The 15757-nt window shown below is 47.2% G+C and overlaps 1 protein-coding gene across 1 annotated transcript; it reads right to left on the reverse strand.

The window, feature by feature from the left end:
• Window positions 1-4847: 4847 nt before the first annotated feature.
• On the reverse strand, window positions 4848-6547 carry NKX2-8 (NK2 homeobox 8). Its single transcript, XM_059680867.1, has 2 exons — window positions 6226-6547; window positions 4848-5568 (listed from the first exon to the last, which is right to left on the reverse strand). The coding sequence occupies exons 1-2, from the start codon at window positions 6380-6382 to the stop codon at window positions 5012-5014; spliced, it is 714 nt and encodes a 237-aa protein (XP_059536850.1). The 5' UTR covers window positions 6383-6547; the 3' UTR covers window positions 4848-5011.
• Between the last annotated feature and the right edge of the window lie 9210 nt (window positions 6548-15757).

The following is a 15757-nucleotide window of genomic DNA, read 5'->3' on the forward strand; positions in this document are numbered from 1 at the left end:
AGGAGAGAAAAGGGACAGTCCTTCAGAGCTTTTAGCTGGGGAAATGCATTTGAAAACCTGTTGACTCATAAAAGACCACCCAGTCAGGATGCAGGAGGAAATTAAGCATGACCAAGGTCTCCTTAGATGTTCTTTCCCCAACACTACTCACAGAAACTACAGTGAAACCAAAATAGCTTTGAAAATTACATGACTTAAGTAAAGACCTAGATATTTTCATTGGTCCATAAGGCAGAATATTGAAAATAAAATGATCATCTACCTCCAAAATGTGATGTTACTTTTCTGCATAAATGATAAAAACTCTCCACTGGACATGTTTAGAAAAACATGAGAATCCCCGTGCTTGAAAATCTGGGGTAGATGTATGACTGTTCAATAGCCTGATTGATTCTTCCTGTTCCAACACCACTCTATGGATCAGCGTTTAGGGAACTCTGTTCATGTCTTTGGTGAGCCTATAGACTGAGCAACATGAATGGTGGGCATGCAGAAGAAAAGGATGTAGCACAAATTTTTGAGCTGGGGTTTGGAGGGGAGTTAACTGGTATAGAATTGGAATTGTGAAAACAAGTCAGGTACTATTTAGTAAATCCCCTCCCACATTATGGCTTGGAAAAATGATGAGTGACCTGGAGAGATACAATTTCTTATGCAGATTTTAAATTACTAAGTGATGCAATCATGTGCATTGGAATGACCATGCCTTGGCACAGGCACAGTACTTTCTCAGCATTTCTAATGCTCCTTTGACTGTCTATTGCTCATGTTTACAGATAACCTGCCTAGGCTGATTAATCCAAACACCCAGAACAGATAAACATGGTTAACAATTTAGCCATGCCAAGCCCATAACTATCCTGCTTGGGCATTTTATTTCTAAGTCTAAAATGTTTTAAAGGTAGTGAATGTGTGTGTGTGTGTGTGTGTGTGTGTGTGTGTGTGTGTAAGAGGCAAATTAATTGTATAAACCAGGCAAGATAACAATAAACATCTAAACACCACTGTTATAAGGAAAGGAATAGGTTAACCTGGGCTCAAATAACTTCCTTCTAACCCATCAGTTGCACATTATCCAAGATTCTTAAGTGCTAAATTGGTCAGATAAGAGACGTGCTAAGATGTAAGATCCTCTGAACAATGAGGAAAGAAAATTGAAGTGAAAATTGCAATATCCACCCACAAGAGACTTAAGTGAGATGAAGTGAAAATGTTTACAATGAAAGGAGAGAAAATGTGAAGATATTTAATAATAACGATAGCACAGGCGCTTAGGAAGGAAAAGGATGATTGGGAAAGGGGTAGGGAAGGCAAAGTCATAAAGCTCCCCAGGGATCTAGGCCTGGGGGTTGGAAAGCTCAGAAGAGCTTATGGGTCAGCAGCAAACCAAACCCTGAGTAGACAATTGGTGTCAAGACAGCAGCAGCAGATGTTTTACTGGAAGAATGGTGGAATGACAGTCGCAGGAAAATTTTGTGACCTGCAGAGAAGAGCTGTGTTCCATTGACAGCTGGACAAGAATGCACACAGACAGAGGGAAACACAGTGGCTGTGTCCAAAAGCTGAGGTTTGGTAGAGGAGGGAGGGAGGGAGGGAGGGAGGGAGGGAGGGAGGGAGGGAGGGAGGGAGGGAAGGAAGGAAGGAGGGAGGGAGGGAGGGAGGGAAGGAAGGAGGGAGGGAGGGAGGGAGGGAGGGAGGGAGGGAGGGAAGGAGACAAAAGCATGGTGAAAACATGTCTTTCAGAGAAGCATCTATAAGGTAACCAGGTCTGTCAACTGAGAAATAGAAACAAAGAATGGAAAAGAATTCCCATCATGTGCTTAAAGGTATGAGATCTGGAGTTAGACTGCTTGGGTTCAGATCCTCTCTGTCACTTTCTAGCTGTGTGACCCTGGACAAGTTACTTATAAGCTCAGTGTTCTCATCTGTAAAATGGGAATAGTAGTACCATCTTGCAGAGTTGTTGGGAAGATTGAATGAGTTAATTGAGTAAAAGAACTTAGAATATTACCTGGTCCACAGGTAACATTTAAAATACTAACAGCTATACTGTGATATCACGTGATCAGCTTCATGAGTGGCCCTGTGATTGAACAGTGTAGAGTGCTTTTGGCATGTTCTCATCCTTCCAGACTATCCACAAGACACGTTTATGATGGCTGGGTGGTGTATATATTGTCACCACATCAAGACTACAATTGTTCTCCTTAAGAGGAGTTTGCAGGGTGGTTTAAAGGTAAGTTAAGCTGAAGACACTGGTAACATTCTATGAGGTTTATAACTGCTTTGGACAAGTCACTTATTCCCACACACTGAGCCTCAATTTTTTATCTGTAAAATGGGGCTATTACATAGACCGTGCATAAGGTTTCTGTGAGATCAGCTGTAAAAGTGCCTAGAACAATGCCTGGAGCACAGTACATTTCCATATAAGTTTGCTGAGTATAAGTAAATATAAGTTTGCAGAGTGAGATGTTGGTGATGGGTGACAGGTGTGAAATATTCTCATCTAGGGAGGGATACCATGTTTTCACAGCTGCTGGAAGAGAGGCTTTGGGCTTAGCTTTCCTTGTCAGAGCCTGGAAAACCTGATCTTTTAGGTCATCAGGGAAACTGACAGTTACCTTTTCTGCTTATCACACATGTAAACAGAAGAAAAGGACAGCCTGAGTCTCTAACATGGTTTGGTGGTGATCGGAGTGCTTTTTTAATTCCCATTTTTAACTTCCATTTATGGCTTTTTCTCTCTAAAGGAAAGGGTCTGAAGGAAAAAGAGAAAAAGCAAGCAGGTAACAGTGTATACTTGATGGCTCCTGATGCTAATGCTATAGGAAATGTCTGCTCTCCTCCTGGCCAGGACACAGACTGGCTTGCTGGTGAGCTTCCTGCTATGGCTCTGACCACCTTGGAAAGCAGATAAATGGTTTTTCTTATTGGTTAGACCTCCAGATGAACTTGGTTGAGGGCATGCTCTCCCTAAGAGCTCCTGGGAAAAGCTTCTCTCCATAGTCCAGACCTCTTAGACCCATGGGTCTCCACTTTGCAAGACCTACTTTCTCTAGAGCTCCAGGAAAAGAAAAGGCATGAAACTGAACAGGGGTGATTTTGCACTTTCTTCCCAAGAACATTCAAATCATTGTCACCGCCAAGAGCAGAAGACACGTTACAAACCTTTACCTCCATTCTTGGAGTGAAAACCCCTTCAGGAGGAATGGGGTACCCAGCCAGCTGACCACAGGGACAAGTCCCAACTCAGGCCTTCAGAAATCCTTTCCTCCTTTTCGTTCCCATCTGCTCTGTCAGGGCTAACTAGAAAGTCCCCAGGACTATTTCCAATGTATATCTTACAATGTCCATGCTCCCTCCCCAGTCATCATTTACTGGAAAGAGGTTTTATGATACAAATTTTATAATCTCCCATGCACACTGGCACCGTTCTAATTGAAGTTGTAAGCCCATAAAATTCAAACTCTTTGTCTTTCTGAAGGCCACAAGGTTTAAATAGATACCATTATCCTCCCTAACACCCACTACATTGTCACCAGGGACTGATTAAACAGAGTCCTGAATCGAAACTGTTCTGATTTTGTCTAGGTCCTTTTCAGGCCTGACAATGCCCCTTTCAATTCCCAAGACAAAAGGAGGTTTAAGGCTCCAGATTCTCCTAAGATAACCACATCCATATGGAAGGCAAGGTGGCCAGCAGCTGAGACCCAAACACCCAACTCCCTTCCCCATCTGCCCTCCTCTCTCTCCCATCCCCCAAAATCTCAGGTGATAACACCGTCTAAGCCACCCTTCCTCTTCCTCTGGGAACAAGAGAGGGGCCCCAAACAGGCCCCATGCCTACTCCTCCTAGGCCTCACTGCACCCTTGCTCCATTCCCTGGATCTGATCCCGGAAACTGCTGCTCAGCGCCTTGCAGTGGGTGCCAGGCAGAGGTACTCACTTCCCCTCCGAAGAGTAACCACTGCAGAGGAGGCCCTGCTGCTCCATTGACCGAGGCCAAGCCCAGTTACCCAGGGGGGAAACATTAGATCCTCCAGCCTAGTATGCATTGGGACCGCGTATGAAATGAGATCCTCCAGCATATCCCACATCTGTGTCGGGTCCCCAGGGCTCTCTAAACTGGTCCTCCCTCTACTGGCAGCCCTAAGGTGGGTCATTCCCCACCATTCTTTGGTTTCTTCACCAGGCCACCCTGATCAGATGCAGCGCCAAGCAGCAGCAGGAAATCACAGCTGCCAGGTGAGGCACTCAGAGGCTTATCTGGGGGTTATACATTCTGGTGCTTTTGGGATCCCTGAGCCCTGGCTGCTGCCCTCCAGAAACCAACGGCTTGAAGCCAATCGGGCTGCTCAGGCTGGGCCCCCATAGCAGGCTCCGGAGAGAATCCTTACAGAGAAGCTCATGTCCTGTCTTGGCTGTGACCGAGTGGACTGACTTTTGGTGTTTGAAACACCAGCAGCTCTGGGAACCCAGAGAGGCCGCTGAGTCCCTTTGGGCTAGAACCACCTCCCACTAACAGGGACCCCAGAGTTGCTTCCGCTTCCTCCCTCTCCCCCACCACCCTAAAGCCTTGTAGGCACTTTGACCCAACTCGGGGTGGGCCTTAATTCACCAGGGCACGGAGAAACCCAGCTCCCACCTATGGTTCCAGGCAGGCGCGCAAGGGGACCCAACCCCACACATTTTATTCTAGCACCACAAAGAGAGAAAATATTCTATTTCTTAAAAAAAAAAATAAGTTGCTACCCATACAAATAAGGTTCAAGCAATAAATTGTAGCTCTGAGCCTGGCGGACGACATGGGGACGGGGCGCAATCTTGGTGAAAAGTTCCTAACGCGCCGGCTGGTGAGAGCTGAGCAGGGATCCCGGCGCCAAAGGACGTCGAACCCGCGGGATGGTGAAGCCCGGGGAGCGCGCCAGGTCTGCGGCTCCAGCTGCTCTGGCCACAGAGCGCACTACGGAGTCTGGGGTAGCCCGGTGCCCGCGCCCCCGCAGCTGCCTCACCAGTTCCAAGAGACCAGGGCGGGGGGTGCTAAGTGCTGGTAGGCGGGGAAGAGGCCGAGCGCCGAGCCGGGCCCGAAGGCGGCGTAGCCGGGCAGAGGGCAGGCGGCGGCTGGGGGCGCGCCGGTTTTGTCCTGGGCGACCATGCCCACCTCGCTGCTGCCGCCGCCGCACGACTGCCCGTCGCGCACCAGCACCGGCACCACCACGCGGCGCAGCAGGCCGGGCGCGGCGCTCAGCTCCGCAGGGGCGGCCAAGTCCGGCGACGCCGCGGCCCCCGGCGCGCGCGTGCGCTTCAGCTTGTAGCGATGGTTCTGGAACCAGATTTTGACCTGCGTGGGCGTGAGGCGCAGGAGGCGCGCCAGCTGCTCGCGCTCGGGCGCCGACAAGTAGCGCTGCTGCCGGAAGCGCCGCTCCAGCTCCAGCGTCTGCGCCTTGGAGAACAGCACCCGCCGCTTCTTCCTCTTCTCGGCGTCCGAGCTCGGAGACGCGGGCTGAGCGGGCGGCCGCGGCGAGGAGTCGGGCGGGCTGGTCTCTGGGCTGCTCTCGTCCGAGGCTGGGGACGCAAAGGAGACAGGGCCTGGTGAGGCGCCGGCCCGCTGCGCGCAGGCCGATTGGCGCGCGCGGGTGCAGAGCCACTCTCCCGGGGCTTTGGGGGGGGGGGGGAGGCAGTTTCCTTCCCCCGGCCCACATCTCCACACCCATCTCTTCGAATTTAGTGACCTTTTATATACCACAGCCTGGGACCGCGCCCCCACAGAAACCCATCGGGGCCCTCTTAAAACAAGTCCACACCGGTCGCCGGGCTGGCAGATGAGTTTACCGCGAGCTCGCTCACCAGCACGGGCCACCTCCGGGTTGAGCGCGTCACGGTTGGCTGAGGTTTGCAAAGCCCTGAATCCAGTAGTAGGTCTAAATTCGCCGACTCACCCCATCCCACACGGAGGACTGGAGAGCGTGACCGTGTTTTCAGGCATTTAAGGGCCCTGTCTTATTTACGCACTCTGACCCCTAGAAACAGAATCCCAAGTACCTAGCGTGAGTGCCAGGCGCAGGGATCTGCCCTCAGGGTGTGCCGACTGAGGGATGCACAGCGTAAGGGTTTGAGGACAGAGCCCACGCTTTTAACACGGAGGAAATCCAGCCCCGCGTGGGCCGGGCGCTGGGTTCTGCGCGCCCCCTCCACCCTCGCAGCCTTCCTCCGCTCACTCACACGCGTAGGGGCCGCGCTCGGGTTCCAGCCAGGAGGGGCAGGGGCCGGGACCCGGGGCGCGCAGCTCGGGCTCCCGCCGCCGCAGGTGCTGCGCGTCCTGCTCGGGTAAATCCAGGAGCCTGCGCACGGTGAAGCTGAGGCGTCCGGCGGCGGTCATGGCGGAGGAGGGGAAGGAGGTGAGGGGTAGGTCAGGCTGGGAACCGAGGGGCGGCCCGGGACGCCGCTCCTTACTGGTGGGCGTGAGAGGCGCACGCCATGCGCAGGCTGCCTGTCTTACTATCGCGCTTACAGCGGAATCCCCGTCTATATAAACAGCTCTTCCCGCCCGGGACGCTTTGAAAGGCGAGGTCCTGGTCTCCAGGGTGTTAAGTACCTAAATGAGTGCTGGACCAAAGCCCGGCAAGCCCGGAAGGTGCCACCTCCGCCCCCTGCCCCGCCCCGTCCCCCGCCCCTCGGTGCCCGTTACCTCCCAGAGGCGGCAGGAAGCAACCCTCGGCATTAGCAATTCTGTCTGATTAGCCCAAAGTGGGGGCAGATAATGGGGATTGTTACCAGTGAATAACATCTTGGGTGGCAAGCTGTGGCCACCACCCGCCTGCCCGTCCCCAGCTTCCTCCTCCTCCTGGCTGACACAGGGCCTGGCCCCACGGGAGCTCCAGGGTGGGTGGGGGCGGCGTGGGTAGGTTTACGAGCACCCAGGAATTTATTCCCTGTTTGTTTATTCCTCGAGCTTGTTTGCTAGAGTGTTCGTTTCCCGCAATCATCCGGAAAGTGATTTACAAGACGGCATTAAACTGGCGCGTTCTCTCTTCTCTTTTTAGCGGGGCCCCTCTAAGGACTCCGATGAGAGACGTTTCAAGCGGGCACAGAGGAGTGACCTGGCTCCACCAGCATCTGGGCCAATGATTTTAAAGGCCGCTAGGAGCCTCCCCACACCCCAAATGTCCCCCACAACTTCAGAGGTGCAGGGGTAGGGAGCCCTGGCTCAGCGTCAGTTTCCCCATACTAGCCAAGCAAGTCATTCTGAAGTGCCGGACTCGTTGGCTTAGCCCCGCAGGGTGAGCCCAGGCCGGATTGAGAGTTCACGGGCAGAGGAGTTTGGCAGGACGGCCTAGGGGGGCCTTCCGGCGTTGGCGTCCCTAGAACCTCTGGCACCACCTGTGCACCCCGGCTCTTCACCCGTAACATCAGGCCGGGTGACGGGCATGTGACCTGTGCCCCAGAGCTGGGCTCCCGCTGCGTCCCTGGTCAGTACTGGACCAATCGGGAGCATTGGATGGCAGAGAAGACGGCCTGCCTGGAGTTTCTCCAAGATCTAGTCCCCACAGCCCAAGCCAAGGAAATGGTAGGCGAGGCTCAGAGAGCTCCGGAGTGAACACATTTTGATGGCCCATAGTTCAGTCTATTGCTCAGCGAACGTACTTTCAGAGGCCTCTCCTCGGGCAGCCAGTGGTTTGGGTGTTCAGTAGTTAAATTTAGTGAAGGGCGTGGCGCTTCGGGGCCGGGTCCACCTGCCTGAGCTCAGACCTGGCTCCGTTCAGTTGCCAGGGCACCGCAGGGCCTGGCGCGCCCTTCGCAGCAGCCTCCCGGTCAAGCGTGCCGGTGGCGCCCGGGGCTGCGCAGCGCCCTGGGTGGTCGGGCGGGGGCCAGCCCCCTACAGGACAACTGCTAGGCCGCGGACAAAGGGGAAATGGAGCTCGACGCCCCGGACCTGTTGGAAGCATTTGTTCCAGTCAAGATTTTGCATTTGTTCAGTCCGAAATAATGCGTGATTGACGCCTGCTCACAATGCACTTTAGCGCCGGGATAAATCAGAGCTTGTCCTGTGTTGTCATGGTTTTCAGAGGGGTTCAATGGGATTGGGATCGCGATTGGCTTTGCTGGCTGTCTCTCCGCAGCCCCGGCAATAGATTTATTAGTTATGTCTTTTTAAATAAAATTAAATTGAAATGATTTGGCTGTCGTCTCTGCGATGGGGAGAAGGGTACTGGGGGTAGACCAGGGGCGGGGAGGGGTGGCGGTAGAAGCTGGAAATCTGGAGCCCACCGCACCCTAAGCTCCAGCATCCTAGAGGCTGATCAGGCCCAGCAACCTCTGCCAGCCCATCTCCTGAGAGAGGCCGAAGGAGGGCACTGCCAAAGGCTGTCTGTCCCAGCGAAGCATTAGCACAGGCCTGAACCTCCAGACGTTGTCAGGCAGAAGCAGCTCCCGGGCTGGGAGTCGGTTGGCACCCAGCTCTGTCCCCAACCAGCCCTAATCACCTCCTCAATCCAAGCCTCTTTTACTTTCTCCTCTGAAACAGAGGAGACCAGATGTGATAACTTCTAAGAACCCTACAGGTTTCATGATGCACATCTCTGGAATTTTTCTAAAATAATCTTCATTGTATTCTGGAACTCCCATCCCAAGGACCCTTACTCCACATTCTCCAGAATATTCTGGGAGAGCATGTGCCATCTTTTGAGTTTCCGAAGGACCCTCCACAGGAGTGGAGTGGAGTAGATCACAATTTTGGAAAGAGAACCAAGTCAGGAGAAGCAAAGGAGGAATCTTTCCTGGAGTGACTGACCTCTCTTAGCCTTTTAATCTATTTAACATCCTAAGCCCACACTGACGTGTAGAAATAAGTAAATGGCACTCTTCAGTTCTTAAGAGCTCTTCAGCATCAAATATTTGCTTTTACTCTTAGTATGTGGCTCCCAAAGAGGAGATGCATCCCCCATCTTGTCTTGTACTCTGGGGAGGACCTAGCTCTGAGATTAGCTCGGAGCATTACTTCTAGCCTCGCCTTCCCTGACGTGGGAACAGTGTTCCCGGGTCCCAGTCTGTGTTTGGAATACCCCAGGGAAACTGTAACTCCTGCTTCTAGATAGCACTGCATGTCCCTGCTGCTTCTGGGAGTCTCCCCTCCTTCATAGGTGCTTCCGTGCTAGTCCAGTCTTCCTCTCAACCCTGTGTTGGGGCTTTACTAAATTATCTCCAAGAGTCAGGGCCTGGGGTCTCCAGGAGGATGTTTCATTTAAACTGTGCCTTCTGAAGAAGCGGGGGGAAGGGGGCCAAGAGCCAGAATTATTAGGGAAAGGTGCTTTGTTTATTGCCTCTTCACATCAGATAAAGACATGGAAGGAAAACATTATTTTGATATTAGATCAATAGAAAAAAGTAGTCAAGACATTAAGTTTTATACATATTGGAAATGTCTATATGAATTGCCTCCAATTCCTAAGAGATTCTTAGAATCACAAATAAGTATCTAGCTGCATAGTCTTTCCAGATATTAAAATATTGTTTAGTGTTCTGGACACTTAGTTTGCAACTCAACATAGCTTGTGAATATTGTCATTTAATTAGATAAGTATTTGTTTCCCTGTAATTGGAGGGAGTTCATCTCAATCCCACTAGGATTTTTTAATCCTTAGGCATCTGTGCTATAGTGAATATATTTAAGCAGTCTGCCCTAATCATCCTTTCAAAAGTATTATCTGAGATCAGCACTGCTGCGTGCTTAAGAATTTAAAACTAGAAATTTCCGAAATAAAACTAAAGTATCTTGATTTTTTAAAAAATGATTGCATCCATATCTTGCGTCCTGTTTTTAAATCCTTCCATTTTGGTTAAGTGTTTCACAAAATCCTGCAAATCTATACAGTATTGAAGAGAGGCAACATTGCAAATTCCCCTTGATAGATGGAGGGCCCTCAACTGCCAGGACATTTTTCTTTGCCTCATAGCAACTGCTTGTCCCCTTTTAAAATCAGTATTCTGGTTAAAATAGCAAAAGGAAAATAAAAACGGGCTTTTGACAGGTCTAAGAAGTGAATGATCTTGATCAGCTTTAGGAGGGAAAGAAAAGGCAGCATTTAAAATCAGACATATTTGCCTTTCCTTCTGAAAACTAGTTGCCATGAATAAGTAAACATTTCCCCTTTAATGGCTAATAATCAATTGCTTGGCAGTGGCCCAGGCCTGGCTGCGATTTTGTCTTAGTTGTGCTGATGACACACACACACACACACACACACACACACACGGAACAAGGAACAGCAGTTACTTTCAGACTGAGAATTTAGTACATCTCTAAAATGGGTTTCAGATTTTATTGCTTAATGTCAAATGACAAGATTTGAAAGTGAATTAAAAATATTGACTTTACATGGACTTTTTGTTGTTTTTGATCTCTAGGAGAAAAGCTTTCCTGTATTATGTTCACCTAGTTGTTTAGGTATATGCATGAAAAGAAGGGGGTAGTGTGGTTCAATGAATTTAAAAGTAAATGTGTGTGCTGATTCAATATCTGTAGTCTCCATTTCCTAAAAAACAGCAAATAACTTTTATATTTTTTACTTAGTTTATTCGTTTATTAACTATTTCTGATCTTTCCCCTACCTTACCTTAGCTTTAATAAAGGTAGCTGTGAAAGCATGGGATGTGAGTTGTCAGAATATACATAACAACTCACCTTGATGGGGGTGCCAAACATTAATTGTCCAGAGCTGAACTTCTCATTTCTGTCTAATCTTTTATTTCTTAAGGTACTAATTTATATTCCTTTGCTTGACTGATATTAATATAAAGCATATAACATAGGGTCCTTATTGATGTTTACACAAAAAAAGTCACATCTGATGTCGCATATAGACTCTGACAGAGTAGACTGACTCCAGAATTGTTAATACCTGCCCCAGTGCCTCACACGGGCCTGCCTACAACACATATTACATCCAGCAGCACTTCAGTTCAAGCCAGCTGTTACTTTTTTTTTCTTAAATTACTCAAAACGAGGCTCCCATTTTTATACCTTTATTTTGTTTGAGGTTAACTCTGGAATCTTAAAAGGGTTGCATTATTAAAGTAAGATATTATTTCTGTCTTATTTGACAGAAATTTAAACACCAAACGAGTTATTATTCTGGAGAAGCATTTGTTAACATTTGGTGAAGACAAGGACCACAGTATCTTAAAGGGCTAAAGAATTATATATTCCATTTTCTTGTTAGTGATTAAGCTAGCGGTGGGACTGAAATCTCACTTTATGTTTTATACATTTGAGAAGGTTTGGAGTGAGCGCTCACGCTTGTTGTCACATTCTGAGTCAGGACAGATTACCTAGAGAAGCCAAGCTTAAGGTGAGGCTGGAAGGCGGATAGACTGTGATAGCCCTGGAACTGGAGACATTAGGAGGGAGAATGAAGAGGACCCAAAGAGGAGCAAGAGAGTCTATTGTAATAGAAGGTGTTAGAAAAGAATGATTAAAAGGGAAAAGAGAAACAGAGCTGTGCTGGTTTAGAGATACAGGTTCAATTTATCTCAACTTGAAGAGAAAAAAAGAAAAACACATGCATGAACCGGACAGTTCCAGTCAGAAGAGGCTTCTATATTCTCTCCCGAAGTCTTTATATTCCTAAAAACTAATGACAGTAGCTTCCAGTTAGAAAGACTAATACGCCCTGGGGATGTAATGTGCAGCATGGTGACTAGAGTTAACAATATTTTATATTTGAAAATTGCTAAGAGAGTGGATTTTAAAAGTGCCCACCACACACACACACACACACACACACACACACACACACACACACTTACAACTGTGACGTGAAGAATGTTAACCGAGCTAACTCTAGTAATCATTCCACAATAATACATATATCAAATCATGATGTTGTACCCCTAAAATTAATATAATATTACATATCAACTACATATCAAAAATTTTAGCTATAAATGACAATAGACATATTTCGGCTTTTAAAGCACTTTGAGCTTTTCGACATTTTATTTAGCTTACTCTTAAATGTTCCTTTGGTAAAACCATTTTCCCTCTTCCAAGAGGAGGCAGCTATGCACACCCGGAGCGTGAGGTGGCAACCTGCAGGAATTTTCCCACCAGGCGCCGTAAAAGAGCTCTATGTGTTCACTGCAGGCCCTGGAGATCCCTGAGCCTGCAAAGGTGGCTGTCTTTGTGTTCTTGATTAAATGGGTATTTGCACTGAAGTCACATACCACACAAAGGAAACAAAACAAAATAAAAATGTCCTTCGTGTTCTGTTTTTCAATCATTTGTGAGAAGGAGGTTCTTGGCCTTTATCACTGTCAGTGAAAAGTTCTTCGTTGGGAGGAGACATTCCACTCACCCTGCTTCTTGTGCACAGGGCGCTTACCATGGAAACTCCCTCCGGGGACATCAGGCACACATATAAATGACAAAGCTCAACACTGGGCATTTTAGGTTTAGCTTTATCTCAACAACGGGCTATGAAGAACAATGTTTAAAATTTCTTGAGAAATTTATTGTTCTATTTGTCTTGCTCTGAATCTTAAAACTCATTAATTGGGCTTATTCAGTTAGAAAACAACAAAGTAATGACTTGAAGGAAATTTTGATACTAAAATATGTATGTGATATATTTAACACAACAATATATGATAAAGCTGTACTTTTTTAGATGATGTTTTTATTGATAGCTTGAGTAGCCCCAAGATAATAAAGTCATCTTTAATATATATTTGTATTTTTTAATTGGTTATGACCTTTAATTATGTGAAAGAAAAAATATCTCCCTCTGAACAAGTTTCTTTTGTTTAACAAGATATATCCTAAACTGTTGTTGGCTTATTCCTAAAGTAACATTTTGCTTTATAACATGAACCTGAGGAAATTTAAGAGAGAGTGCTTCACTTATATTGAAAACTGATATTGAAAAAGTATATTATATATTATACATATTATATTATATTATATTATATTAAAAACTTAAGTTGCTTTTTTATGGCATGTGCTTGTCAGGTTTTCATTTAATTTATAATCAACCCCAGGTCACTCCCCTATGGATCCCACCTTTGCACTGTCCATGGTCCACATGAGCCAACTGTAAAGACCATCTGTGTCTGACACAGTGTGTTTGCATTGCTCATTTCCATTACCAGCTCCTAAAAAAAAAAGTAGTTTATGAAAACTAGAATCTATATTTCTGGATGGCTATGGCATCAGGACATGAACATTTGTGTAGAGATAATTGAAACTCAGTTCTTTATTAGGGACTTTGAGTGATTTGTGGTATGAGAAGGAAATGGATGGTCACACATTGGATTTTAGTCACTTCTTTGTCTTTGGCTACTTAAACAGAAAGAGAAAAACCTTTTTCTCTTAAGCAAAAGGATTGGGCTGCAAAACAAATTTAGAGGGGGAAATCAAAGAACTAATATATGTGTCTAAAGTTAGACACTCTATTTCTTACATGTTATTAAAATGATTATTAAAACTTACAAACTTTGTGAAAGCTCAGGTGCCAAAATGCAGTGGGTTATAGTTATACGACATGATTAGTATGTCATTTCTGGTGAATTTAGCCTTCTAGTTTCTTCTAAAATAAAATTAAACTAAAAACCACCTAGGTTTCATGAATCTTAATCATTTCTTTCATTAGGACCACTAGGAAAAGTACATGAATATCTTTTTCGTGGTGCACACTCATTTTTTCCATTATTGAGGTTCTATTATTCAATCCAAGTAGGGTCCTGATTCTCACATCAGCTGGTTAGTCACAAGAGCATGCCCCAGGGGTAAGTAGCATAGAGGGAAAACCTGCTAGTGTCACTGAGTGGACAGAGGCGTTTGCACTGTCAGATGTGGAAGTGACTGGGTGAAGGGAGGAGCGGGGAGGAGGAAAGGAGAGAGTGGGTGCCTGTTTCAACTTGGTGGTCACCCACCTCCACCAGCCATGGGTTTTACCAGCTGGATGGAGGTTGGCAAAAGAAAGCCAGTGGCAGGGAGTTGATTTGATCACCTCTGGAGGCAACACCGGGAAGTGTAGCGAAGAAAGGGTGGTTTTGTTCAGATACCAATTAAGAAACTTGAAGGCCTGCAGCATTTTAAAAGCCCTTGTAGGGAACAGAGGCCAATTTCTAGGAATCCTGTTGTGATTTGCTTTTTAGCAGCATCTCAGTGACTAGCAGAGTGTGATTTCATCTGGTCTAAGTTGTATTTGTTTCCAAACAGCTTAACAATGCTAATTGGGCGGCACAGAAACGCTTTGTAAGTTGAATTTTTTAAAAAAGATAACTCACCCCGGCAATGAACATAGATTGAAAACCAGTTAAAAGCCACTGAGAACAAATGTGTCTTAAATGGAGGGTGAAACAAAGGGAAGGTGGGGGCACATCCCCTAATGTCAATAGGCAGAAAGCTGCACGTGCATAATGGCCATGGGAGCGACCACCCAAGGTGGTCTGAGTCAATCCTGGGGACAGAGATTGGAGCTGGGGGCAGGGAGGAGGCCAGGCCAACTACCCAGAGTCCTGCTGGCCCAGGTGGGGAACTTTCCTATATCTGTTCCATGCCACAGCCAATTTTCTTTCTCCATATGTAACCCAAATGGCAGGAGGTCTGCACTCTGGCTGCTGTGGCCATCAGTCTCACTCCTAGTAGATCCAGAAGGCTTTAATGAGAGTGACTAAGCACTAACTGGAATCAATCGAATTACATAAAGGTATAGCCCCCTGCCACTCCCACCACAAGGCTGCCCACCCACCCAGCCCTATTACCAGTAGCAAATAAGTCCCTCAAGAAGCAGAATTTTTGAGAAAATTGTAATCCACTAATATATGAGTAGCTTATGAATAGCAGGCACTGAGCTAGTACGGAGGCCGATTAGGAAAGCATAAAGCATAGTGCAGAAAAGCAACCTGATTTTTTTTCCAACATGAACCAGATTTGGGGACCAGACAGAACGAACCGGATCTGGGTTTGAAGTCTGGCTTGCCCTATAAAACCTGAGTGACCTGGTTTTGTAATATCCTGGAGCCACAGTTCCTCATCTATAACTGGAAATGATCATTCATATGGGTGTTGTGAGGAATGATACCATATTTTAGGTAAAGTGCCTGTCAGGGTGCTTGTCTACAGTTAGCAGGTGCTTGATTAATCGTAGCCATTGTTGCTATGATAATAATGTATCTTGGGTAGGTGGGGCACATGTGGAAGCGGTGAGTGTTACCCTCATATAGCCACAGGGAGCTGTGCCATGGATCATCAGTCACAGAACTGAAGTGACCTTTATCTAGTTCACAGAAGAAACTGAGGCACAGAGGAAGGTTAGTAACTTGACAGCATCTCACAGAGTCTGAGTTGGGCCCCATATTTTGCTAATCTAGGGTTCACACTACTCCAGCACAACCTGCATTATGAGTCCCTAACATAACCTTTCTTCTCCTAACGGTGAGGAGAAAGATGCCTACAGAAGAGACTTCCTTAAATTCATCGGCGTTTCCCAGACCCTCTAGTTTCAGACCTCTGGCCTCAGGCCTGTTTGCTGCTTGTGGCTCTCAAATCTCTGTTCGCAGTGCAGTGGCTCTCATTGCACTCAGTGTCCGGATAGAGGCCCGGCCCCAAGCCCTCATGTTTTCCTGTGTGGGTGCCGCCGTAGCTCCTTCAGGTGTTGTTCCCCAGGCCGAGGGTTTCATGCTTCCCAGCATGTGAGCCCCTGAAGGAGCAGCTGAGGCCTCCCCATTCAGCTGGAGCACCTGGAGTAAAGTT

The sequence above is a fragment of the Myotis daubentonii genome, chromosome 1 (genome assembly GCF_963259705.1).
Source record: "Myotis daubentonii chromosome 1, mMyoDau2.1, whole genome shotgun sequence".
NCBI classification, from domain to species: Eukaryota; Metazoa; Chordata; class Mammalia; order Chiroptera; family Vespertilionidae; genus Myotis; species Myotis daubentonii.